Source organism: Thamnophis sirtalis, unplaced genomic scaffold, assembly GCF_051295495.1.
Source record: "Thamnophis sirtalis isolate CommonGarterSnake01/CBP01778 unplaced genomic scaffold, rThaSir2_p1.2 scaffold_3, whole genome shotgun sequence".
Classification (NCBI taxonomy): domain Eukaryota; kingdom Metazoa; phylum Chordata; class Lepidosauria; order Squamata; family Natricidae; genus Thamnophis; species Thamnophis sirtalis.
In genome coordinates, this window is record NW_028261383.1 from 89,173,495 (window position 1) to 89,201,178 (window position 27,684).

Genomic DNA, 27,684 nt, shown 5'->3' on the forward strand with positions numbered 1-27,684 from the left:
TTTAAGAAGGGACTTGGTGGAAACCTATAACGCTGGCAGCAACCCATATCAACCATTAACACCAGTCAATGGTATTTGTGATGCGTTTTTGAATGTTCAGTAGACTGAGTTTCATTTATTATTATTATTATTATTATTATTATTATTATTATTATTATTATTATTATTAATAATAGTAGTAGTAGTAATAATAGTAATAATAATAATCTTTCTAGAATAGTATTAGAAGAAAAGTATTTCCTTCCTGCATAAGAATTGCATAGAACTAAAAATGTTTAATTATATATATTTTTTATTAATTTGTAATATAAAGACGATACAAAAGTAAATATTATGGGATTTTCCAAAGGAATCTTGAATTTACAGGGAATCTTCTAAAAACAGCTTCCATTTGCTGAAATTTCACATGAAGAAAAATGGATCCACAAGAAATAAGGTGGATCTTTTGATTGATATTGTATTTGGAAAGTAATAAAATGATGGCTTTAAAAGAAAAAAAATTATGGAGGATTAAATTTATGCTGGATACTGAGAGTATAGGTTTAGAACCACTGAACAATTTACCATCCTTAAGTCTTTTGCACTTCCCAGAGTCATTGACTCTGGGAAGTGCAAAAGAGGGTTGAGGGTTGGAAGGCTGAGGGTTGACTCAGCCTTCCATCCTTCCGAGGTGGGTAAAATGAGGACCCAGATTGTTGGGGGCAATATGCTGACTCTCTGTAAACCGCTTAGAGAGGCCTGAAAGGCCTATGAAGCGGTATATAAGTCTACTGCTATTGCTATTGCTATCTCAATTATTGTAAGAAACATATTGTAAAAAAAATGCTGAACCAGACAGACATTTGCTCTGCTCTAAGGAGTCTCCCTTACATTTTTAGAACTTGATTGATTGGGACAGATACCCTTTTTGGAAGGAACAATTGTTATGAACAGACATTATTTCATTAAGGCTATTCCAGGGCCCATTGCCCCAAACAAACAGATTTCTGCTTAGGAAATTACAATATGTATAATCCTCATTCTCAGGGACAGTATATGTGTCACTGTGGGAACTGTTGGATGCAAAACCATAATTGGCTGTTGCTTTTACATATCAGCTCATGTAATAAAGTATACATATTTACATGTCACAATATGTAATTTGTTGAACCCAAACAGTTAAGAATTTCAGCAAGTGGAAAATGCATTACAGAATTCTTAAAAATCCCAAGCTGTAGAAAAATATAATACACTTAGAAGATTGTGCAATAGACTTGTATTTGATGGAATAAGAGCATTTAAAAAGATCACGAGAAAAACATCGTAACAACTTGAGAAATAAGAGAGGATATAGATCTTAACAATCTAAGGAAACAAGTTTAAAAAACAAAACCTGGAGCTGTGGAAAGGTTAATTGGCTGAGAATCCTGGAAATGTTACAGGTTTATCACAAAGACAAAAAAAAAAAATCCAAAACTTCACACAGTATGAACTTTCTATAAAGCACGAACCAAATATAGTAATTCAGGTCTGCAATGGCAATGGGAATGGGGTAGTAAAGAAGGGGCCTGTTTTTTATCATTGTCAAAATGTGGGCTGCAGCTGTCAGGATGTAATAATTGCAGCACGTGATCTCCACCAGCATGGGGGGCTAAAATTAGCAGGAGAGCCTGAGAGTGAGAAAAGCAGGCAGGCAAGAGAACACTTATCTACAGTTGAACTATTCGTGAACCGATCTAAGAAAAAAGTGAGACCAGCAAACTTGGAAATTCGAGTTGTTTCAAAGAGGAGACTAAATCGTTATGGCCACGTGGTGGGAAGGTCCTTAGTCCTTTCAAGAAGGAACAAATGAACTTCACAGAGAATGCTCCTTCGGTTTGCCAACATTGCTGGGCTCTGCTTTGACTTCTTCAAAAACTTGGGAACACACGACTATAAGTGGCTGTGGCTTGTTTTGTTCAACTGGAAGGATGATAGTAATCCAGTTTGCAAGCTTCATGGGTTTCTGAGAGACTTCCTTCCGACTGCTGGATTATTATCAGAGAATGCTGCAGCACTGATTGTGTGGTTTTCAATTCCCTTGTCTCCTGCTCTTAGACAGTTCTCCTCATGTTGCTGATTATCAGTCTTCTAACTCTGGTATCATGCTTATGCCTCTTGACCTGGTTCCTTTTCTCCACAGGAGGGAAAAGTGGTGGCAACAAGAAGAATGATGGTGTGAAGGTAAGTCCTCTTCATTTCTGGATCCTACAAGATGACAAATACGCTTGGATGTCTTCTCTAGTAGTGGGTCCCAGCGTGGCCCAGATCTTCTGTTTCACGTGTTTCTCTATTTTTAGACACATTTTTTCCATTCTTGCCTTTTCTACAGAAAATACAACTGAAGGGAAAAAAAATATATCTTGTAAAGCTTAGATATAGGACTGGTTGCCTCCGTTTATCCTCAATTTGCTTACTTAATCCATACCAAAATAAATGTAAAAAAAAAAAATTAGAGAGCAGAATTGTGAAAAGACCATAACAGAGAACTAAGCAACATTTTGACCTGCTCATTGAGGCTGAGAAATATATTCTAACAATTCTCTTTCTGTACTTTTTTACTTTTATACATTGGAGAAAACATTGTGCCTTTCTTCTACTCTTCTAGATTTCAATATTATCAGATAATTATGTGATTACTTAGAAATAATCTAGGCTCAGAACCAATTTAAGTTTTCAGAAGTTATAGTGATACCGCCTTCGTGTAGAACTGTAATTCACAATTGCCCCTATGGTATTTAATATCCCAGAATATTTCTGTGGCTGTGTATAATCTCATAATATACCCTGGTGTGAATTCCTCTTGATCCCCTTAAATATTAGTTCCTAGTGAATTATCTTTCCCAGCAAAGGAAGTTTTTTTTAAGGAGGAGGCTTTACCACTTTGCAATGACAGCTGTATTCTACACTGCCTCTGGCATTTCTACTCCCATGTAAGGGCTGTCACAGGGGAGCCTAAGAAGAGAAATAGGAAGTTACTTTAAAATTGGGATTAAAAATACCACAATTCCCAGTGGTCCCAGCCAAGATGGCCAGTGGAGAAAGTGCATGGTGATTTGATTTGGCAAGATCTGTTAGATACAGTATTTTGCTCCTCACTTAGGTTTTGAGCAGTGACAAGAATCCCAGCTGTTATCTTTTTTTTTACCTGAATAGTTTTTTTTGGTGATTTTTAATAAAAATTATATTCTACTACATTAATATGATAAAACAACTTCGGAAACTTGAGATAGATTAAAGAATTCCGAGATTGTTGTCACTCCTGGGTTTAAGGAGAAAGTAGTAAATCCAGGAACAATGCCTCTGAGTCTTTGGCTTTTGTAAGGCCATTGGCACTTTGAAAACTGACTTTAATGAGAAGTAGATTCAAGCATGAACAACCTTTCAGCAGTAATACTACTTCCATTGCTCAGCCCCAAAGTATTTGAGTTGGGAGAGTGTAATGTAGCTGTGCACTGACATTATTACTGTTTTATTTTCTGGAAACCAAACTGGAATTTCCTGGAAAGGTGTCTGGCAATCCTTTCACAGTTCAGATGATGACTTGACGGTGGTTTGAGGGTGTGAAAAGGAATGCAGTTTCAGAGAATGACCATATGGATGCCCTGGAGATTCTGACAACAGGACTGTCGGGCTAAGATAGATATTTATGCTGAGGCAGCTGGCAGCCTCTCCTGATGCTCTCACTGTTAATTCCTCTCAGAAACTATTCCAAAGAATCAGTTTCTTTCTTTGCAATAGTTAAACCAGTTTACTGATATATCCTTGTACTTTCTGTATTTTTCTAATAAAATCCATGGTTTGATAAACTGCTCCCAAAGGAGCACATGTTTTAAACTTGAAGTAGGGTTCTTTCCATGAATAGTCCATTTTAGAAAGATAGATATTCTTGTTTGGATATAACAACAGCTCATTAAAAAAAAGCCTTATTTTTAACCAGCGGCTACACAATAATGTTCATTGTCCCATTCAGAATCACATCTCCACACACTGAATTAATGCAATCTCTGCACTCCACCATGTCACATCCTATGTCCTAAATTACTAAATTCACTTCCCTGTACTGTGTTCTTTTACTGTATGTTTGTCCTACTTAAATGAGGCCACTGCTTTTGTGTTGCATCGTGTTATGTCTGATTACCTTTATAATTATTGTCCAGTAAGATTTCCTACTGTATCTTTTACTAGGTTTTCAATGGAATTACCATAGATCGTAGCCTAGCTAGGAGATAGTAGGATCAGTTTTCCTTTTTTTAAAAAAAAATTCAGAGGACAGTTGTGAAGCAATCATTTAAAACAAGATATGTTATACACAGAGGATAGAAGAGAATGAGGATCCCAGATGCCAATGGGCATGAATCGCTATCTCTACCCACATGATCTGAAGCATGTCATAATTTAATTTGCAACACTCACATTTGAAACCAGTTTCTAAGTGTGAAGCACCTGAAGTGCTCAGCTGAACCCACTGTCTGAAGTGCTGAGATGTTACATCCTTTTGGAAGGGCAGTACTTCCTACCTTGTCTGAGTAGGCATGTTCACAAGAATTGTGCTAGGATTGCTGCCGGAGCAAAGCAAAGTACAAAAACCCAAACTGGATAGTAATGATGATAAGTAAGAGGGAACTTCAAAACATTTCTGAGTACTCATGGAACTTCTGAAAGGTAGCAAGTCAATTCCCTTACAATGTGCAGTGTGAAGTAATTTCATCAAGAATTAAAGGCAAAGTTTTAAATTATATTTCTTGGGTTATTTCTAGGGTTTCTGCTCTTAATATGCAAAGTGCTAATTTGTGATGTAACATGAGAATGTCTGCAGTTAATGAGAGGCTGATTTTCACCATTTAGTATATGGGTGATTTTTGATGCCATTCTGAGGTTATATGAAATATATAAAATATAATCTCTGCTCCTTAGATTGTAATTACAGGGTGCATTTTTTGCAGTTCAGCATTAACCATATAGAAAGAAGCTATAGTTTTAGTCATCCACATTTTTTTAAAAAAAAAATCTAATGAAAACATGTGTTAACACATTCCTACATAAGGTTAATGATTACTGCACTTTGCAGAAATCTAGGAAAGAAGCAGACATGATATGAATAGCATCTATTTATTATTTTTGTTTCCAAAAGAAAGCTTAGCAACCCTCTTCTTTTTGTGGGAATGAAAGTACTTTGTCATCATTAAAATCCAGTTTCCAGATTTTCCTCTTGGGAGAATTTGTCTCCAGGCAAAATTGTATACTGTAGTCTATTGTCACTACAGCCTATAGCAAACCTATAGTTTTGCTACCTGGTAATCAATGCAGATGCATAATGTGGGCATCTTGAAAAGTGACTGTGTGGGATCAGATATGCTTCACGTATCCATGCAAAATACTCTGTAAATTTGTTTTTTAAAAGAGCACACCCATTAATCATTTTGTGAAGCAATGGATTTCAGCTCCACCAAGTGTAAAGTTTTAAGTTAGTAAAATAAGATGCTTTCAGCACTTCAGCAATTATTTAAGAAAAATTCAGATATTGGTGTTGTAACATGTCCCGCCTCACTAAGTTGAGTTAGAGGGTTGTTTGAATTCCTTCTAGCTTATCTTCTGATTTTAAATGAACAGTTTTTGCCTGTTCTACTAGCAGGATTACAATATTTCCTCTTGGCAAGGCAGGTAGTTTTAGTGTGATATCTAATGTGCTTTCAGCTTGGAAAATATCCACTTGGAAATATTTGCTGTGTCTTGGATAAGAAATGAACTAAATTGAGAATTACTGTAGATGTCAAGGCTGTGTTAGGGTAAGATTGATAGGCAGCAAAGATGAATAGCACTCAGGGTGTGAATTGGACCATGTTGATTGAATTGTTCCTTGCGTGGCAAATTTTACACTAGCATGCTGTGTACAATGGTTGTTTTCTGTCTTTATTGAAGACTTGGAACTCTTCATTTAAGCATCAGGCTTATCCACAAGAAAACCCATCTTCTTAGAGGGATCACCACAACTGTCCCAGGTTCCTTGGCATCCCATGTTCTGCTCACTTCTTTCTTTCTCACTCTGTGTCTCTTCTTGTCCCATCTCTTCTCCTTGTTTTTCCAGAAAAGAAAGTCCAGTTCCAGCGTTCAGTTAATGGTGAGTGTCCTTTGTCTTCCTCAATGCTGATAACGTTGGGCCTCTCAACGTCTTCCAACCATTCCTGTTGTTAGAAAGCAGAGAGGGTTGGGTTGAAGGTTGAACCTCTTCGGTGCAGCATCTCCCCTACAAATCCCATTAAACAGGAATGGATGGCACAAAAGAAGCTGAAGCCCACTGCAGAGCACTGAGAACCTAATCTGAATTTCTAGGGAAAGGTTTTCAATGGTGCTTATCATTTAGCAGATGTGCAGACTATCTCCATCCAAGGAGATATGAAGGAAAAGGCTATCTAATATGGCTCTGCTGGAACTGTGCAGTCATAAGCAATCATACAGCTGATGAAGCTTGGTCAATTGGTTGTTTGAGACCAAGATATGAAAAAAAAAGCCCATCTCTGGTAGGATGAATGAGTAATCCTAGTATAGCTACCAGAGCTGTCTTGTTGATAATGTTGGAAAGCAAATGGCTCTCCTTTCTTCATGTTAATTTGTGTATCACTTGGCTGTTTATGGAAGAAAGTATGTGTCAGGCTTTGATGGTCTATGTGGGTCTTAGAAACCCTCTTTGTTTTACTGTACATTTCTTTCTTTACTATGCACTCAGTGTGGCCTCTTTCACTCCTGCACAGTCTCCCTCTCTCCCTCATCCTAGTTCCCTCCTGTTAATTTGTACATACTGTCTTTCACTTCTACACAGCCCTCTTATTCCTCCTTATGTTAGGAGATTCCGGGACCTTCATTCCTGCTATACTGATCGGTCTTCTTTATGATGGTAGACAATTGCAAGAAAGGCGATTACATTTTTACATGATAATGCAGTTGGACCTCCTGCTTAGTTTTGTAAGTTTTGGATAGAAGTCAGGGGAAATGTTACAGATACAAAGGAAGAGCTGCAGTTGTTGACATTTACTTATGCTTACCTGGTTTTTGTTCCTTTGCAGTGTTTGATGCTGTTTGGGTAAAACCTTAATGGAAGGTTAACAAACAGTTCTGAAACAAACTTGAAATAGTCTTACTTTGCTCCAATATTTTGTTTTTTCTTTTCTTTTCTGGTCCAGGAATCTTCAGAGAGTACAAATACCACCATTGAAGATGAAGACACTAAAGGTACTATAAGAATTGGGCAGAAGTAGTGTGGAATTGTTTCTAATCCTTTTGAATCCATAAATCAGAGTTCAAATCAGTTCATTTCTGAAGGAAACATTGGACCCAATTCTCATTACCCAAATACAAATGTATGTCTTAGCTAACTGAACAGCACAAATTTTTCCAGCAGAATATTACTTCCACTATAATTTCACTTCATGAATTAGAGGACAATTAGATTTCATTCATACTACTTCAGTTCTGCTGATCTGTGCAGTCCAGTTCCTAGGATTATACAATGAGAAATGTATAGGACAGATGGATGATGGGGAAACCCTCTACAACCTTGCTGTTGCAGTGTAGCTGTTGCAGTGCAGGACTGAGACCATCACTGAGGCTTCATCTGGGTATTTCCCCTGCTCTGCCCATGTCCTGTGATTCTTAGATATATCTGTCCTCTTTTAAGGCACAAATATCAAACTGCATACTATAGCTATCAAGCATTCATTTTAAAAGGGCATCTGCAAGGGATCAAGCCAGGGTTGGGTTCCTGCAAGTTCTAACCTCTTCTATAGAAGAGGTTCCACAAATCTACAGTGCTATTTAGAACCATTTCCAGCTCTCCCCCCCCCCCCGTCTGTCCGCACATCATCAAAATGAAGAGTGAGAGGAGGAATTCTGGGAGTTGAAGTCCACAAGTCTTAAAGCTGTCAAGTTTGAACACTCCTGGGGTTTTTTTCTAAAGGATTAGGGGTGCAAGGGTCTTGTAAGTTGACAGCTTTAAGACTTGTGTGCTTCAAATGCCGGAGTTTCTGAGCCAACATTTTGGTTGCTAAGCAAGAGTGTTGTTAAGTGAGTTTCACCACATTTTACGAGTTGGCCATGCCCACCTAGTCAAATGGCTGGCAAGCTACTCCCACCTCATCAATAATAATGGCTGGCAAGCCACTCCCACAAAGCAGGCCACACCTATAGAAGATGTTCCAAAAATTTTTGAAACCCACCACTGGTTAGCATTGACTATAAGCATTGATAAATTCACCATCAGTCAATTGCAGAAAGAACAGCTTCCATCCTGTGATATCTATAACACCATCAAACATCCAGATTTGCTTATCCGAGGTCCTTGGTAAGGACTCAATAGGTAGACAAAAATGCCATATCTAGTCTGAACATTTGGCTGACTGTGTGATGATCAATGATGATGATTGTAATAATAATAATAATAGTAGTAGTAGTAGTAGTAGTAGTAGTAGTAGTAATAGTAGTAGTAGTAGTAGTACAGGGCTGGGTTTCGACCGGTTCGCACCGGTCCCTGCGATCCGGTTGGTCGCCGAACCCGGAAGTAAGTAACTTCCGGGAACGGCGAAGCCCCCCCCTCCCCTGCACCCGTGCGCACCCGCACACCCGCGCCCGCTCCTTACCCGTTTTTTTCGAATTTTGCGCTTTCCACGCATGTGCAGAACGCCTGCGCGATCCTCCAGGAGCAGCTGGAGCATAGCGCAGACGCTAGTATGCACGCGCGCGCCGCGTGCATGCGCGAGGACGCCGCGTGCGTGCACGTGCGTGCTGCGTGCGTGCGCGAGGATGCTGCGTGCGTGCACGCGCGTGCCATGTGTGTGCGCGAGGACGCCGCGTGCATGCACGCGCGTGCCGCGTGCGTGCGTGAGGACGCCACCGGCCTCGTTCCAACCGATCCGGTTGGAACGGGGCGAGAAACCCACCCCTGTAGTAGTAGTAGCAGTAATGGACCCAGATGGAGTTGGACAATTTAGACAGAAAAACAAGGAAGTTTATGACAATGAATCATGCTTTGCACCCTAAAAGTGATGTTGACCGATTATATCTACCAAGAGCAGAGTGTGGTCGAGGACTCCTACAATTAAAACACACTGTGGAAGAATGATTACATCCAGAGAAGTGAAGAAGCAATGATTAAGGAAGTAAATAAAGGAGGCCTTTTAAAGACAACTAAGTCAAAAGCTGAATATAAGAAAGAAGTAATTGAGAAGCGAGCTGAAAATTGGAAAAACAAAACTATGCATAGCAAATATTTGAAAAATATTGAAGGCAAAGCTGACCAAAAGCTAACTTGGAACTGGTTAAGATCAGGAGCACTGAAAAAAGAAACAGAAGGCTTTATTTTGGCAGCTCAAGAACAAGCTTTAGCCACAAACTGCATGAAGGCAAAAATTCAACATGTTACCACCAACAGCAAATGTCACCTCTGTAATGAGAAAGACGAGACAGTCGACCACATGATCAGTGGGTGCAGCAAAATTTCACAAACTGACTACCTACAACGCCATGACCACGTTGCTAAGAAATTGGAAATTGTGCCAAAAGTTTGGATTTGAGTACAGCAAAAACCACTGGGAACATCAGGTTCAGAGGTTTTAGAGAATGAGAAAGTCAAGATCTTGTGGGACTTCAGAATTCAGACTGACAGGCACTTGGCCCACAGCACACCTGACATAACAATAGTTGAAAAGAAAAAAGCATTGTTCATTGGCATTGCAATACCTGGAGATGCACGAATGGAAGATAAACAGCAAGAAAAAAAATCACAAAGTACCGGGACTTGCAAATTGAAGTTGAGCTACTGTGGAAAAAGAAATTGTGTGTTGTCGAACTTGTAATTGGAGCCCTTGGAGCAATACTTAAAGGACTACCTCACTAAATTTATCAGACTTGAACATTCTGATTCTACCAAAAAAAACACCCTAATTGGAACAGCTTATATCCTCCGACGTTACCTTAACAGTTCCTAGGTCCTTGGTTAGGACTTGGGCTGTTGAGCTACCAACCAGCTCCAAAGATTGTGAATCTCACCAAAGATTAACCACTTATTATTATTATTATTATTATTAATAATAATAATAATAATAATAATAATAGCAGCACCAACAGCCAGGGGATTTCAAAAAAGAATGATGCAACTGTGGAAGGAACAACACCCGGAAAGTGACATAACTGAACAAAGATTAATGGATCAAAGGTGTTTCATCATCCGTAATAAAGTTTTCACATAAGCAGAAATGCAAAATCGAGAAATATTGGCTAAAAAACAAACAAACAAGTGATGATGAACAAGCTGAAGAAATTGGTCCAACACCTGAAAAAATTGACCAGCCAGTGGAAGAAACTAACATACAGGATGAAGTCTCTCCTGTGCAACAACTTGAAAGTGTAGAACTAAGTGATCTAGCGAAAATGCTGAAAGAAAAAATTGAAAACCACATCAAAGAAAAGGTAGAAAGAAAAAGACTACCTATCATTCGCGAAGGGCATACCAAATGACTGAAAGATCTGTTAACTGCCGTGAATAACATTTTAACTTTCATCCCATCCAGCACACTATATGAAACCAACCAATTAATATATAGCACAGCCGCTGTTATAACTGCAGAACTAGGTTATAAAATGCCAAAAAAGAAACCCATTGGAACACCAAAGTGGAAAATTCGACTTGAAAATAAAATTAAAAAACTACGACGGGATATCAGCAATCTAAAGTTCTTCAAAGAAAGAAAACTAAAGAACAAAAAGCTGAAAAATAGTTTACACAAAAAATACAATCCAGAGGGAAAAACCATAATGGAAATTATGGAAGAACTAAAACAATGTGCAATAGCAACAGCAAGGAAAATTGAAAGATACAAAGGACGAATAAAACAATATCGTGAAAATGTCCAATTCAGAAGAAACCAACACCTCTTCTATCGGTCCCTTGATGAAAATCGAATCCAAACTAATATTCACCCATATAAACAAACAACTTTGAACTTTTGGAAAGAACTGTGGGAAAACCCAGTGGAACACAACAACACTGCCTCCTGAATCAAAGATATTCAACAATGAACAACACAAAACAAGATGGAAAATATTGTAATAAAAACTGACATGGTGGCAAAACAAGCAAAGAAGGTGAAGAACTGGAGTGCACCTGGCCTGGATGAACTACATGGATACTGGCTAAAACACCTGACAAGCCTCCATCATCGCATGGCCACTAAATTTAATCAAATGCTTCAAAATGCAACAAGCGAAGAATGGTTAACAACTGGCCGAACATCTTTGATAATGAAAGATCCAGAAAAAGGCACAGAATCAAGCAACTATTGCCCAATTACTTGTCTGCCAACAACGTTCAAAGTTTTTACAAGGATGCTGGCAAATTTAGTATTCAATCAACTGATGGAAAATAGTTTACATCCAGTAGAACAAAAAGGAAATTATAAAAAATCAAGAGGAACAAAAGATCAGCTGCTCATAGACAAAATGTTACTCAAAAATGCAAAACGAAAAAAATATATGGCGTGGATTGATTACAAGAAGACATTTGACTCATTACCCCACAGCTGGATTAACACCTGTCTGGAAAACGTTGGAATCGGCAAAAATATCTGTACATTTTTGAAAGCAAATATGCAAAAATGGAAAATAGTTCTAACAGCAAATGGGGAGAACATTGGTGAAGTCAAAATCAGATGAGGAATCTTCCAAGGGGATTCACTTTCACCACTACTGTTCAACATTGCATTAATTCCACTGACAATAATCCTACGAAACACAAAACTGGGATACCAAATCTAAAGTCAACATGGCAAGATAAACTATCTACTATACATGGATGACTTAAAAATGTATGCGAAAAGCCCCACTGAACTTAAATCAATACTCAACACAGTTCAACTGTTCAGCAGTGACATCAAAATGAACTTTGGGCTTGAAAAATGTGCTATATTATCCATGTGGCGAGGAAAAATTGAAAAAGCAGAAGGAATAGAATTGGGAAATGGAAATATAGTGAAAGCATTAGCAAAGGATGATGGTTACAAGTACCTTGGTATATTGGAAGCAGATAACATCTTGAATGGAAAAGTCAAAGAGTCAACGCAAAAGGAATACATCAGGAGGGTCCACAAAATATTAAAATCAAAGCTGAATGCTGGAAACATAATTAAAGCCATTAATACATGGGCAGTTTCAGTGATACGCTACACCGTTGGAATCATCAACTGGACTCTGGCTGAACTGAAAAAACTAGACTGGAAAACATGCAAACTTTTGAATATATACCACACTTTATATCCACGAAGTGACATGGACATAAAAACAACAGAAACAAAGGCAGAATATAAGGAAAAACAGCTGAATGACAGATTAAATAGATGGAAAACCAAAGCTTTGCATGGACAGCATTTGAAAAATATTGAAGGAAAATGTGATGACAACTTTGCATGTGCATTGCTTAAGATGGGAACTATCAAGAAAGAAATGGAAGGTTTAATACTGGCTGCTCAAGAACAAGCACTGCAAACTAATGCCATGAAAGCGAAGATAAAAAAATCCACTGACAACCCAAACTGCCATCTTTGCCATAACAAAGTTGAAACTATTTCACATTTAATATGTGAATGCAGCAAAATTGCACAAACTAATTACAAAGCTAGACATGACCGAGTTGCTAAATTAATCCACTGGTCATTATGTAAAAGATATGATTTACCTGTATCCAGAAAGTCATGGGAACGTAAAGTGGAAAAGGTTATCAAAAATGAGAAGGTGAAGATATTGTGGGACTTTTGAATACGGATCATCATTTGGAGCACATCACGCCAGATATCACGGTTGTAGAAGGCAAAAGTGTACCGTTTATTGATATCGCTGTTCCTGGAGATGCCAGAATCGAAGAAAAAGAACTAGAAAAAATAAAGAAATATCGTGACCTGGCCATCAAAACTACACAGCTATGGATGAAGCATGTAACAGTGATACCCATTGTCATCGGGGCACTTGGCACCATGTCCAAGAATTTTACAAGATACATCAACAAACTGCAGCTTCCTGCAATAACACCAGCGGAACTGCAAAAAACTGCGCTACTCGGAACAGCTTATATTTTAAGAAGTACTTGGTTGATACCTAGGATGCTGGTAGCAAACCATATCAACCATTAGCACCAGTCACTGGTATTTTAATGCATTTTTGAATGTTGGCTTTGTATTTAATGAATAAAGTACTGTATATAATAATAGTAATAGTAATAATTGTAAGATATGCATTAAACTCCGCTTCCCTAGCAAAGGATTCCTTTATATGATTCTGCCTTCCAGAGGACTCAAAAAGCACATTGAAGAGTTTTACACTCAGGAAGAGACATACAAAAACTTTCTGACTAATCCACCAAGTGTGTGGATCTAGAGAAAGCATTCAGGCATTGCTTCATGTCTGTCTGACAACTTGTTTAGGAATAAAATCTATATAAATGCACACAGCCTTGGCTGACAGTGATTTATTAACATATTTGTAAAACTTTGTAACTGAATCTTTACACCAGATTGTTTAAAAGAACATCTAAGTGGATTTTGAGGTATAGGGGTGGTTAAATGAGCCCTTTCCCCCTTTTTCTTGTCTCCAAATTGCCATCCCCAATGACTTCTCTTTTTGGGATACAAAATTGATATTGACTGGATTCATATTTGTTCTGGAGAATTATATGGGGGTGAAGAACACGTCTCAGTTCAACTCTGCTAGTTGAAATATTTTTAAAAAGATGGTTTGGAATAAACGTTTTCAGAATATGCACAAAGAATGAGTTTAGTCTTCATAAGAAGATTACTTTATTATGTTGTATTACAGTTTTCAGTTAGTGAGAGGTAAGTGGGAAATGATCTCTTGACAAGCACTGAACTCTCCTTAATTGTGATAGGGTATGGAAACTTTATTTGCCCCATACAGTCTGATTAGAGTGACTGATAATTATTCTGTATTTCCACTTTTCTATTCTTGGCCAATCTAAAGTCATTTTCTTTTGGTTGACCTTGAAATGCAGTGGATGGGGGCACATAAGATTGGAAGAGCCTTCTTGGCAGCACATTTGGTTCGGCTTCCTGTGTCACTTGGTGGACAACTGCATGTGGGAAAATCTCTTCCAGCTACTTCACTGCAACTCATATTAAGACAAACTATCTACAATTGGGGAGATGACAAAGACCCATCATTTTTGATAGCCATTGATAGTCTGATCTTCCACGAATTTGTCCAATCTCCTTTTAAAACCATATAAATGGGAGCTACTGATAGCAAATTCCAGCTATGCACTGTATGTGGGGAAAATATTTCCTTTTATTGTCCTAGAAATTTCATACATTTAATTTCAATGAAATATCTCAAGTTAAAACATTATAAGGAATGGAGGAAGCTTCTCTTTATCCTCAGAAATGTATACCTTGCATATTTCTCTGGTTTCTCCCTATACATTGCTTCATTTCAGTTTATAAAGCTTTATTTGCTATAGTTTTTCCTTCTAAGAGCTGTTCTGGATATGTAATTGTTTGGGTTTAATTTTTTATATATATTTTCTAGTTTTTTAATATCCTCTCTTAGATGCACCAGCATTATGTACTTTCTGCCAATGTTGGTTTTTATATATTTTCATAAGGGAGTTACTGTATCAGCAGTTCTAGTTTAAATTCCCTTTCTGATATTCTGAGCATGGAATTTGTCTTCTTTTTTTTCTCCTGTCTTTCACCTTCTTTGTAAAACAGCAGTGAAAATACATACATGCACATAGAAACACGTGTATGTATGTTCACTGCTGTTTTAGGAAGAAGGAGAGAGACAGGAGAACAAAGACAACAAATGCCATGCTCAGAATACCAGAAAGGGAAGAGCTGTGATGGCGCGGTGGTTGAAATGCAATATTGCAGGCTTACTCTGCCCACAGCCAGCAGTTCAATCCTGACCAGTTCAAAGTTGACTCAGCTTTCCATCCTTCTGAGGTCAATAAGATGAGGAACCAGATTGTTGGGGACAGTATGCTGACTCTGTAAACCACTCAGAGAGTGCTATAAAGCACTATGGAGTGGTATATAAGTCTAAGTGCTATCACTATTGTCAATTCCCAAGGCTACATGTCTTCTTCCATGGCAGTTGAGTTTGCTCAGGAATTTTTTTGTTTAGAAATTCCAAGTATATAACATATCTGACATTATCAACAACAAAATATTTGTACTTAAGATGTGGTTTGTGGAAGCACTGCTGGCTTTTCAACAAGCTTCATTCTTCTACGGGTTTACCTATTTTTCCCTGTAATAATACAGCTATTTCTAACTGATTTATCATTTCTACTATTGCCCCTGGCTGCTTTCTAGCTCTTTGAAACAGTACTGATGTGGCAAAGTTCAGAATTGTTCTTTGAGAAACTTGGATTTCTGCACATGGGGATTTATTTATTTTTAGTTTGTCAGGTTGACTTAGAACTTCATGTCCCATTATGTCTACTTTAATTAGAATAAAGCTGATTTATGTCCAACCCTGCTCAAGCAGGAGATCCTATACCATTTCAGACAGGTGGCTGTTCATTCTCTTCTTAAAAACTTCCAGTGATGAAGCAGCCACAATTTCTGGAGGCAAGTCATTTCACTGATTAATTGTTCTAACTTAGGAAAATTCTCTTTAATTCTGGATGGTTCTCTCCTTGATTAGTTGCCATCTATTGTTTCTTATCTTTCCTTCTTGTGCTTTGGAAAATAAGTTGACCCCGTCTTCTTTGTGGCAGCCACTCAAATACTGGAATACTGCTATCCTGTCACTCATAATCCTTCTTTTTTCTAGACTTGCCATACCCAATTCCTGCAACTTTTCTTCATATGTTTTACTCTGCAGGGCTTTAATTTGCTTTCATTTCCTCCAGTCTTCCTCTTGAAAAAGCCAGCTTGAATACAAATATCTATACAACACTCTTGCCTGTAAAAGCAGAAGAAAATAAATGGTTTCATGTCATCTGCAAATTTTACAATAATCCCTTCAGTCCCTTCATCTATGTCCATTTTTTTTAAAAAAAAAACTTGGCAACTTTAAAATGTGTGGACCTCAACTCCCAGAATTTCCCAGCCAGCATGGAGAGTTTACTATATGTAGCCACCCATCTTCTATACAGTTCTAGGTGGCTCCATATCAAAAGTTAAAGCGCAATTTAAAACCATATTAAAACTATACATCTAAGCATATTAAAACATTAAAATAAACAACAAAAGTTTAAGTTCACGTACCTTAAAGTTGCCAAGTTTGAAAAACCCTGGTCTAGATACATAATACAAATATTGAGCAACATAGGATCCAGAACAGATCCAATGGCGTTCCACTTGATACTATTCTCTAAAATGATGGGGACCCATTGATGAATGCTTTCTGGGTGTGATCATTCAGCCAGTTATGGCTGTTATATCTTTTACCTTATCATTTTATTAATAAGAAGAACAGATACTTTGTCAAATCTGTTGCTGAGGTCAAGGAATACTATGCCCATGGCAATTCCCCAGTTTATTAAGATAATGACGCAATTAAATAGAATGTATAGATAGTCTGACATGACTTGCTTGTGATTAATCCATTCTGTTTCTGGCTAATGGTTTCATTTCTATCTAAGTGCTGATAAATATGCTGTTAAAAAAATCTACTCAGTCAAGCTAATAGGCCTGAAATTCCTTCAGTCATACATATTCTTTACTTTTCTAAAACAGGGACACCTTTTGTTTGCCTCCACTTTTGGGAGATGTCACCAGTTTTCCAGGAAAGATTACAGGAGTTGTGCAACCATCTCTTCTACATCCTTCTGCATCCTAGTAATTCATCCTGGAGATTGGAATTTGTTTAAATTTGCCAAGTATGCTTTTATCTTCCCCTTGTTTAGAATTAGCTGCAACTCCTTCCTTCCATCAGCGATACTAGAGTAATCTTTGGGGCGTCAGTTTCTTTCTGATAAAAAACAGACATAAACAATGGAGACTTTTTTTTTTACTTTTCCTCATTTCCTATATCTTTTCTTTATGGATGCTATGTCCCTGGAGCTATGATGCATCATTAGCTGGGGCTAACCTGTGTTTGGAGAGCTCTATCAGCCAGCTGATGCTCACCTATTCTTCATGCCGCTCCTGGGAGGGTTCAAAGAAGATAATTCAATGAGTGTTCCACTTTCCGAATGACTCTTGTAACCCCTAAATGGAAAAATAAATTACTAGCCTTCCCATCCATATTTTTCTGTACAAGTTCTTGTGTTTGCTGACTTCTGGGAAAAAAGTCTGATAAGAAGTTCTTCAAGGGAAGGTCAATTGTTGTTTTTTTTAAAGCATTAAAATAGTCCAAACACTTCCCAACCGCCTTGCTGCTATTGTTATATTTAAACATCTGTGAAGGTGAAATGAAAGTACAATTTCGCTATTGGTTGCTTTTTCCAATAGCTGTGATCATAATTGCATGTTGCAGCTGTAATTGGTTGGGGGTGGGGGAGAGGGATGAGTTCTAAACAATGCAAAGAGGAACAGACAAATTTCAAAAACATGATGCTAAATTATTCTTGGGAGATAATGGATTTTTGCCTTGAGCTCAGGGCTAGGAAGTGAGATGAGGCAAAAGCTTATGCAATGGGGAGGTGAACTACCCCCCACCCCCCACAACTTGCACAACTGCAAAGAAAAGCACCAGATTTGCAGTACTTAAATAAACAAAGAAACCAAAACAGAGCCAAAACCAAAGCTGAATTCCAGGTGAAATAAGGTTAATGAGGGACAACACCAAACTCCACATGGCACAAAACAGTAGTGCAGAAGTGCTGCGTTCCTCACCTTTAAAAGATGTTAAAGTGAAAGACAGCACACTCATTAATTTTTGGCTCTGTGTAATTGCTGCTGTAGTTGTTTTTACTTTGCATAATTCATTCTGGTTCAGAGAGTTTTCAATATGCAGAAAACCCACCCCTAAGATACAGAAGATATTATTTATCATCACTATGGCTGCTGAGGTGTCCCAAAGATTTGAATATATCTTCAAAGCAGTAAGAAGTAGAAACTGGATCCTCCAAATAGTGAAATTTGATTTCTATGCCCAATCACATTCTATGTGTTTCCTATGCTCAGCAGAAGCAGACATAAAGTTCTAAGAAGGATTCCTTATCATTGTCAATTTCCATTCAATAGTTTCACTGTTTCTCTTCTCTTGTTTTAAATCCAACAGTACGTAAACAGGAAATCATTAAGGTGACAGAACAGCTGATTGAAGCAATAAGTAACGGGGACTTTGAGTCCTACACGTGAGTGTACCTGCTGTGTGTTTTGGTTTGTATAGAGGGAAAAAACACTCCTCTCAGCTTGCCCAGTGTGTAGGAGTGTAGTTAGTAATTCTAAATGCCTTATCTATGGAAAACAGCATAGTGATGTTGGCTGATTTTGAAATGTCAGCTTGCTATGAAGGCAAGTAAATTAGTGACTTTCTTTGATTAGTATTTAAAACACAGTTAGAAATGGACTTCGGGAACTTTCTATTTCTCTGTCCATTGTAAATTATCTTCTTAATATCTTCCATCATAATTACAAAAAAATGGATTATTCAGGACCAGTGATAAATCTTAGCTGTTACTGCTGACTAAATTATGATTCGTGACTGAGAGAATGCACTGCATGAATGTATTAATGAAGAATAGGGCATAAAGACCTTGTTTTTTCTTTTAATCCCGGAGAATGAAGTTTTTAGAAAGCAAGTATTCAAAAACCACTAATTCTGTAAATAATTAAGTAACAAGGTGATTCAAACATATCATTGTTAGAGATCTTGAAAGACATATGGAAATAATGGGAAACATTTCTAGAGATGATTCAAATAAGGCAAATTGCTCGTTCTTGCAATATTGTGGTGGAGTCTGACAATATTGACCTTCATTTGTAATCCCATGGGTTTTTTTTCATTATTAAAAGGAAAGACAGAAAAGCTAATTAATGGTAGCAAAACATCCATGAATTACAAAGGTATATCCTTGGTTGGTAATTATGAGTTAAGAAAGTAGTTTCCATACATTTTTTTATTTAAAAAAACCCTAGCAGAATGTTTTATTTGGAAACATTGAAAATAAACAATTCTCCCTTTACTAAAATTGTTACTTTATGGTTTATTTTCTTTTAAAAATGGATTTCTCAAACATAGTTCTATAAAGTCTGCCATGCCTTCTTTTTAAGAATAGTCAGTACAGTACGAGCAATATAAAATAATACCATTATTAAATGGTTTAAATCATAAACCAATAACAAAACAGTAGCAAATAATTCCCATCTAGAAGATTTAAATAATCACAATAAAGTGTGGATCAAGTACATCTACTGCTTGAGAATTGAAACCTTCTCTTTAAATTGCATCAGAAGTCAACCAGCAGCAGGATAGTTTCCATCACACAGTTGACATGGACTTTTAGCAGATCACTGTTGCGTCTGAGAACACTGTGAGACTTTCAACTCATCCTTCTAAAAAATACCCCTAAGCAAATACCCCTCAACCTATGTTTCAATATTCCAGCATAGAACACACACAGCCACACACAGGTTGCAGGGGTGGGTTCCTGCCAGTTCTAACCTCTTCTATAGAAGATGTTCCACATATCTACCGTGCCATTTGGAACCGGTTCCAGCTCCCTCCCCCCGCCCATAAGCACCATGCTTGCCCCGCCCGCAGCTCAATGATTGGCTGGCTCACCACCTGCCTCTAAGAGTTCTATCTAAGCTGCCAAGTTTGAACACCCCTGGGGTTTTTTTCTAAAGGGTTAGAGGTGCAAGGGTCTTGTAACTTGACAGCTTTAAGACTTGCACACTTCAATGCCAGAGTTCCTGAGCCAACATTTTGGTTGCTAAGCAAGAGCGTTGTTAAGTGAGTTTCACCACATTTTACCCACCCAGTCACATGGCCCCCAAGCCACTCCCACAAAGTAAGAGCGAGAGGAGGAATTCTGGGAGTTGAAGTCCACAAGTCTTAAAGCTGTCAAGTTTGAACACCCCTGGGTTTTTTTTTCTAAAGGGTTAGGGGAGCAAGGGTCTTTTAACTTGACAGCTTTAAGACTTGTGTGCTTCAAATGCCAGAGTTTCTGAGCCAACATTTTGGTTGCTAAGCAAGAGCGTTGTTAAGTTAGTTTCACCACATTTTACAAGTTGACCATGCCCACCCAGTCATATGACTGCCAAGCCACTCCCACCTGGTCACATGGTCAGCAAGCCACTCCCACAAAGCAGGCCACACCTACAGAAGAGGTTCTAAAAAAATTTGAAACCCACCACTGGTAGGTTGGTACAAGGTACTTCTAACAAGGATGGCCACTTCTCTCAAAGTGAGCCCCTAATCCTTCCATGCCACATATGAGGAAGGGACTTTGATTCCAAGTCAACCCAAATTCATATAGCAACCCCGCACCTCCTGTCTTTGAATTCAGATTCACTGTGCTTACCATGTTCATAAATGACCTTGCCTTGTCAATCAAAAGTCCATTGGATTGAGATGGGTGGCTATATGAGTTAATTGAAAGAACAAATAAATATCCTTGGAGGCAGTGAAGGACAGTCTTTTGGAACATATTAGCCAACCTCCATTCCCTTTCTCACCCTTTTTCATTGATGGATGGGTATAATTTTATACTCTCACTGTATATTCATCAGCTTAATGAAAAGCTTCTAAGTAAATTTGAGTAGTGAGATAATTATTTTTCTTGATCCCCTCTACCTTTTTATGGACATCTGTAGTAAAATGTGTGACCCCGGAATGACAGCATTTGAACCAGAAGCTCTGGGGAACCTTGTGGAAGGGCTGGATTTCCATCGATTCTACTTTGAAAACTGTAAGCAACCTTTATGTTTTGAAATGTTGCTGGACTTGGATTTAATTCTGTGTATGTCTCTCTGTGTGTTTAACCCCTAAGCAATCAAGAATGGAAAGTGGAGGGTATAGTTATGTATTTCTATATGGAAGAGTGGTTTGCTTATAAGAGAGAATAGTCTTCATATGTGAATTGAAGAATTAATTATACAGGCCATCTTTATTTATTTTCACTATTTAAATACCACCAACTATAGGCAATTAATTTTAATTTATACTCTTTTCATCCCCCTTTGGACTTTATCCTTTGAAAAATGGCTTCTGCTGTGTGTATATACATATGTACATATACACATGCACAGATAGATAGATAGATATAGATATAGATGATAAATATAAATCATAGATGATTGATAGATGATAGATATAGAGATGAGAGAGAGAAAAATGGCTAGAGATAGATAGATGATAGATAGATGATAGATAGATGATAAATAGATAGATAGATAGATAGATAGATAGATAGATAGATAGATAGATAGATAGATAGATAGATAGACAGACAGACAGACAGACAGACAGACAGAGACAGACAGACAGACAGACAGACAGATATAGATGGGAAAATTTCAAGCAATATTTTGAGCCAGAATTGGTAACTCTAGGTTGTTAAGACAGAGTTGGCATTCTATCTACTCTTCCTTTCATGAAGTCAAAAATTAGAGTTGAAACTGTATATATATTTACTATTACATTTCTACAGTTCTCTGGTTGTTTGTATAAAAAATCTGAGAGGTTGCTATGAGGGAAGGCTGTCAATAAAAAGGCTAAACAGAAGCATTTAAACCCCTATTCATACAGATTTAAATCCCTATTCATACAGGTTATTCTTAGTGATTCTCAAAATTTTACACAAAATCATAGGTGTTTTAATGTGGAGTGCATGTTTTTACATTACCACCCCCACCCCCACCCCCATCTGCAGTGTGGTCCAGGAACAGCAAGCCCGTGCACACAACCATCCTGAATCCACATATCCACTTAATGGGAGATGAGTCTGCCTGCATCGCTTACATTCGTATCACACAGTATGTGGATACAAGTGGGATCCCACGCACTGCCCAATCGGAGGAGACTAGAATCTGGCACCGCCGGGATGGCAAATGGCAAATTGTTCACTTCCACAGATCTGGAGCACCTTCGGTTTTACCACAGTAAGTCAGTCCCAAGCTATGCTGATTTCTGTTATCGCTTCTGTTGGTACACAGGTAAAAGTATATAGGTGTGTCAATTTAAATATGGATTCAAAAATTCATTCTAAAGAAGATATAAAAAAAAAACTACATCAGTTAAAACCATTGTTAATGCATCCAACATACGAACGTGCAGTATTGGTTCATTATCTGTGCCCAGCATCTGAAATTTAAAGCTCTAAGAAGTACAACAATGAAGCTGATCTAATGTATTATTGGGCTTTCACTAGAATGAAATATACTTTAATATACTTTAAATGGATCCAAAATAGCATAAAGGTAACCCTTCCTCTGTTAATATCCTTCTCAGAGGCATGGTAATTTTTTCTAGCTTACATTAATGTGTTTGAATAAAATTACATTTATTAAATAAATAAGTGGTCTTTTTCTTTTTAAAGAAACTGCCATTCTTTCTGTTCCATTATTGTATCCATACTATTATGTCATAGTTATGTATATGTATATGTATATGTATATGTATATGTATATGTATATGTATATGTATATGTATATGTATATGTATATGTATATGTATATGTATATGTATATGTATATGTATATGTATATGTATATGTATATGTATATGTATATGTATATGTATATGTATATGTATATGTATATGTATATGTATATGTATATGTATATGTATATGTATATGTATATGTATATGTATATGTATATGTATATGTATTTAATGGATTTGCACTAAGAATTTGAAACATGGGAATAGTTTTTTCTTTTTTTAAAATAAGAAACTTAGTAAACTATGTAAAAATTTTCATGGAGAGGTGGAAAAATTGTAGATTGGGGTTGAACAACACTAGATGATTTACCCATTAAAAGCATCAAGTGCTTAGCTCTGAAAAGTGTGGATTTTGCATTCTTCTGCATTCAGCCATGTTCCTGGAATTGATTTTTTTTTTCTGTTGGGTTCTTATATGTAACAACTACATGGATGTTAGGTACAATATGACCCTTTCCATGCAAAGTAGAGCTGCGCCTATTCATTTGGCCGCTATAGACGGGTAAGAATTTCATTAAATTAATTTATCAAACATATAAACATGCACAACTGTCAAGATGATTCCGTATTTGTCTACAAAGGACGTTCATGCAGAGTTAAACAAGTGATAAAAATAATGGATTATATGAGGCAAGAATGGCTAGCTGTGAACAACCTGTTTGAGAAAACAAGGTTTTGCCCATCCCTACCTCCCAGCCTAAAAAGCTACAGTGAAGCCCTTTTTTATAACTGGGTTGGAGCTTACATGTATGCTTTGTCTTGCATATTCTTTTATATCAGAATTTGAGGGTTGGATATGCTATCTTCTCTCTTCAAGAGAAAATGACTTTTTAAAGCAGTTCTTGGGGCTTTGTGGGCCAACCCTAACTGAACCTAATAGCACAGGTGTGGGGAACGATGGCCCCTTTAGGACTTGTGGACTTCAACTCCCAGAAGTCCCATGCTGGCTCAGGAACACTGGGAGTTCAAGTCCACAAGTCATAAAGGGGGCATCATTCCCCACACATGTAATTGCAGCTGGTCATTAGGCAGTTATTAGCAGGCTGTTCTCCTCCAGTCCCAGAGGATCATTGGCAAGAAGAAGCCCTCCCAACATAGCAGCCAACTTCCATACGGTACATATTTGCTGTTAAGGGCCACCTTTATTTCCCCAGATTGTGAGAGCTGAATACCAGTAGCAAACGAGGTTCCATATTTGCCCACAGAGGACACATGTAGAACTTTAGACAAGTGACAAAAATAGTGATATGGAGGCAAGAAAGGGTAGCTGTGAAGAACCAGTTTTAGGAAACAATGTTTGGTTGGAGTAAAACAACTATTTCTTTTTGTGTCTTTCAGCTGAAGCACCTGCCTTGCAGGCCAAGTTTCTCACTGCCTCACTATAAAAGGAAGATACTTGTTATCCTTTACCTAGGGAACTTGGCAGCTGGCTCTCCTATTTGTTTCTTGCTGGGAATTCCTTTTACCCTTGGAACTCCTTACCAAAATAAACTGAGCATTTAGTAGACTTTTCTCCTCCTGTTTCACCTGGTTCATGTTTGCTATTCTGTGCCATCCTAGTAGAAGACAGCATGTGTCATGGCCCTGTTGCAGGAAACGGCTTTCAGTAGACAACGAGAAACCAACATGGAAGAGGCTGAGATAAAGCCTTAATCAAATAGAAAACCAGCACTTTCTGGCTTCAGCCCCCATCTCCTGGAAGTTATAAGCTACAAGTAGCTGCTCCTTCTAATGGGAGGCCATTTTGATTGGAACATCCAGACACCACGTGAAGACGCCACTCTGAGTCAATGCCAGCCATTTTCAGTTGTACCTGGAACCAGCTGTCAACTCAATCCGATGCCACACCCTCCTAAACCCAGGAGGCAGGCAACTAACTTATTAGGTGGCCATACGCATCAAGTAAATAAACAAAATTATTTGGTTTAAACTATTAATTACATAAATTCCAAACAACTTTCTATTATTCAAGAAAATCTCTATGTTCACAAATTTTCCTTGGAGTGAATTAAGCTTTATTTTGAATGGCATTGCCAATTTTCAGATCTGTGGACTTCAACCCCTCCCCCATCCTGGGTGAGGAAATCTGGGAATTGAAGTCCACACATCTTAAAGCTGTCTAATTTTTTTTTAAAAAAAAGACTGTTATAAGTAACCATAAAAAAATTATAGCTTGAAAATATTGAGCCCACAACAATTATTTTCATGTTAGTTTTCACTATAGTGAGATATTTTCAAAATAGTGAAATATAGTGAAGTATATAATTACCACTATTCAATTTATAACAGAAGCTTCATTTATTTGTGATCAGTTGGGAAACAGCTGCCTAAAAATGTGCTGTTTTGACTTCACAGGCTACTGAGTTAGATTTTGTCTCAGCAGGCCTTTTGTTTCCTTATTTTTAACAATATGAATTTTATTTTCTCTCTGCCTCTTCAAGATGTGGATTCTTAACTAGACAATAGCAGTAGCCGGGCTCCCAGTTCTGGCTCTCTCTCTTTGCTACTACAGTATCTAGCAGTCAGCTGAATTTTGGTAGCACTAAGCCATTAAATAAATCAACAAATGACTCCCAAAGCCCTCCCTCTACCTTCATCCACCTTTCCTACATATGAATTTCAGGAAACATGGCAGTATGGAGGATACCTATAGTGTGAAACAAAGCTGCCCCTTAATTTGAAATAAAAATAGAGGCCAACCCTTTCCAGCAAAGATAGAAAATGCAAGCTTTACAAAGGACACTTTGAGGCTTTTCGATGATGCTTTTAACAAACAAAATGAAACCTTTCGCTATTTCTTGTACTTTTGCATGCCTTTTTACAGGAAAAATGAAACCCGTGTTATTTCGTAAACTTTTGAGTATTGCTGAAATGGATCTTTATGTAATACCTAGAAATATCAACTGTTTGGGTTTGTGGTTGATTTTTTAAAAATAAAGTTGGGGTGGGGTGGGTGACTTAATATGTTATTGTTTACATTTGGAGTTGACTTGTGATAAGTTGTTATGAAAAGTGTAAAAAGGTACAAGAAACTAAAAAACGGGGAAGAAGGATGTGTGACATGGCCCTATGGAAAGGCAGAAAGAAGTTTACACAAATATAAGAACCTTGCCAAGGGTTCACTTGTTATATGCTGCGGAGGCCTGACAATCCAAACTGCACATCTGAATGGCATCATGAAGACAGAATCAACGTTGGAACAGTGGCAATACCTGTTAATATATCATGACATAAAAGCCAGCTTGAAGAAACAGAGAAATAGATTCTTCTTAAGCCTGTATAATTTTTTTTTGAATGACAGAGAAAACATGTTGAAAATGACCTGGAAGGCATCAATTACTTGCCTTCCAAGGATAGAAATAAGAAGCCTGAGGGTTGTTGTTGTTGTTTTTATTATTATTTTGGCAGTGTCTCTGTTCCTTGTTCCCTTTTATTTTTTTCCAGTTTTAAGAGTCTTTACTCTTTGGTGTGAGATTAACTGCCATGCACTTCTACTACCGGGGGAATGAATTTATAAATGGCGCTTCCTTCATTTGCATGACATCTAACTTTATAGACCGCTATGTGTATTTCAAAACAAACCATGCTGGTTTAGGAACAATTACAACAGAAAATGGATAAGCTTGCTGTATACATTTTGAATGATGTAGTTTTACTTTTTCCGTAAAATGCTTAGCTTTCCATCTTCTAAGTGTGAATACATGATGCTATAAAAACTATGTTTGCAAAAAGGCAAGAATAATTTCCCACTGGAGCAGGGGGGGGGGAAGTGATGACAATTACAGGGCGCCTACTTGATAGGATTTGATTGCCTTAAATAGAAGTTTACTTTTTTACAAAGTAGAAATATACCATTTACACAAAACTGATAACATAATTGGATGATTCAATGCTCCATTGGAGCTGTGAAGAATTATATTGAGATTATTTGAGTTGAGAAGGGCTTTTAGATCTCAAGAGGTATTGTATGATTGTATGGATCTGAATACGTGTTCATATTTAAACTTCTTGGGTTTCAGAACATTTTTGGGGGAAGGGGTCCTTACCCAGTTCTATCCTGATATTTCACATTAATATGGTCCTCACTATCATGAACATTTATTTTTGAAAGGTCATTCTCCCACGTATCATAATTTTATATTGTATCACTAAGCCTTCTACTCAGCCCTGGATTCCAAGGAAGAAATGGATCTTCTTTTTAGCTTGAATCTCCTTTTAACTCATTCATTCTTAAATAACTGGCTAGAGACCTACTGTTGTGCTCTTTCCTCATGAAAATCCCAGTTTAGGTAATAAATCTTAAACACTTTTCAGCTTTGCTAAACTTTGACAGCCTATCTTGCCTGAGTTTTCACTTGTAGAAAGAGTCCTACCTATGTTGTCTATCAAGAGTAGCCATTGAGTATCTTTCTTGTGGCAACTTAAACATTGCATTTTGTAATATTTTATAGCTTCCATCGTCATTTTGAGCAATGCTTTGATAAGCTAAGAGAAGCTAGAATCTACAGGAAGTTGAGTTGAGTTTTTAGTCTTCCAGTTTTAAAAAAAAAACCCTGACAGACTGAAATGTATTTCAACTCCTTTGAGTTTTACCTACTGCATCTGACATAAGCACCTGCACTTTAATCCTCTGGATTGCATTGGCATTTTTAAAACTTTTTTTCCCTTAACTAAGGAAGCATTTATAGCCACGTTACTATCCATTGCTATACTTGTTTCTCTTCTATACTTTCTGTCCTTTCTTACTTTTTCAGATTTTTAGCATTTATAATGGCTCATTTCTAATGATTCCAAACTTCTGCAAAGAAATTGTCAATAAAACACAAAGCATTCTGATTATTTATTTTGTATGCTAGGGCTCATAGTCATAATTAATATTAACTTTGAAGACTGATCTGTTTTCAGAGATTAGACAACACAGTACCTTTCTTGATTGTAACATAAAAAATGTAGGGAAGAAGTAGCTTACATCATTTTATTCTGCAAAAAGAACCTTTTCTATTTTTATTTAAATTATTTTGGCAAGAGGGAAATGATTTTGGTGTCTAA

At 37.4% G+C, this 27,684-nt stretch overlaps 1 protein-coding gene across 5 annotated transcripts in view; it reads left to right on the forward strand.

Moving 5' to 3' along the window:
- CAMK2A (calcium/calmodulin dependent protein kinase II alpha) overlaps positions 1-27,078 on the forward strand; it is a 162,945-nt gene extending 135,867 nt beyond the window's left edge. The window contains exons 13-20 of one of the 5 annotated variants that reach the window (XM_087709451.1): positions 2,162-2,202; positions 6,107-6,139; positions 7,200-7,248; positions 18,247-18,322; positions 20,787-20,881; positions 21,845-22,073; positions 23,075-23,137; positions 23,974-27,078. In XM_087709451.1, coding sequence (XP_087565577.1) covers positions 2,162-2,202; positions 6,107-6,139; positions 7,200-7,248; positions 18,247-18,322; positions 20,787-20,881; positions 21,845-22,073; positions 23,075-23,137; positions 23,974-23,977 — 590 coding nt within the window. In that variant the 3' untranslated portion in view covers positions 23,978-27,078. Of the gene's footprint in view, positions 1-2,161; positions 2,203-6,106; positions 6,140-7,199; positions 7,249-18,246; positions 18,323-20,786; positions 20,882-21,844; positions 22,078-23,074; positions 23,142-23,973 lie in introns of those variants that run through there. The other 4 variants (XM_087709455.1, XM_087709452.1, XM_087709454.1 and 1 more) reach the window with 4 other exon arrangements.
- Positions 27,079-27,684: the final 606 nt, after the last annotated feature.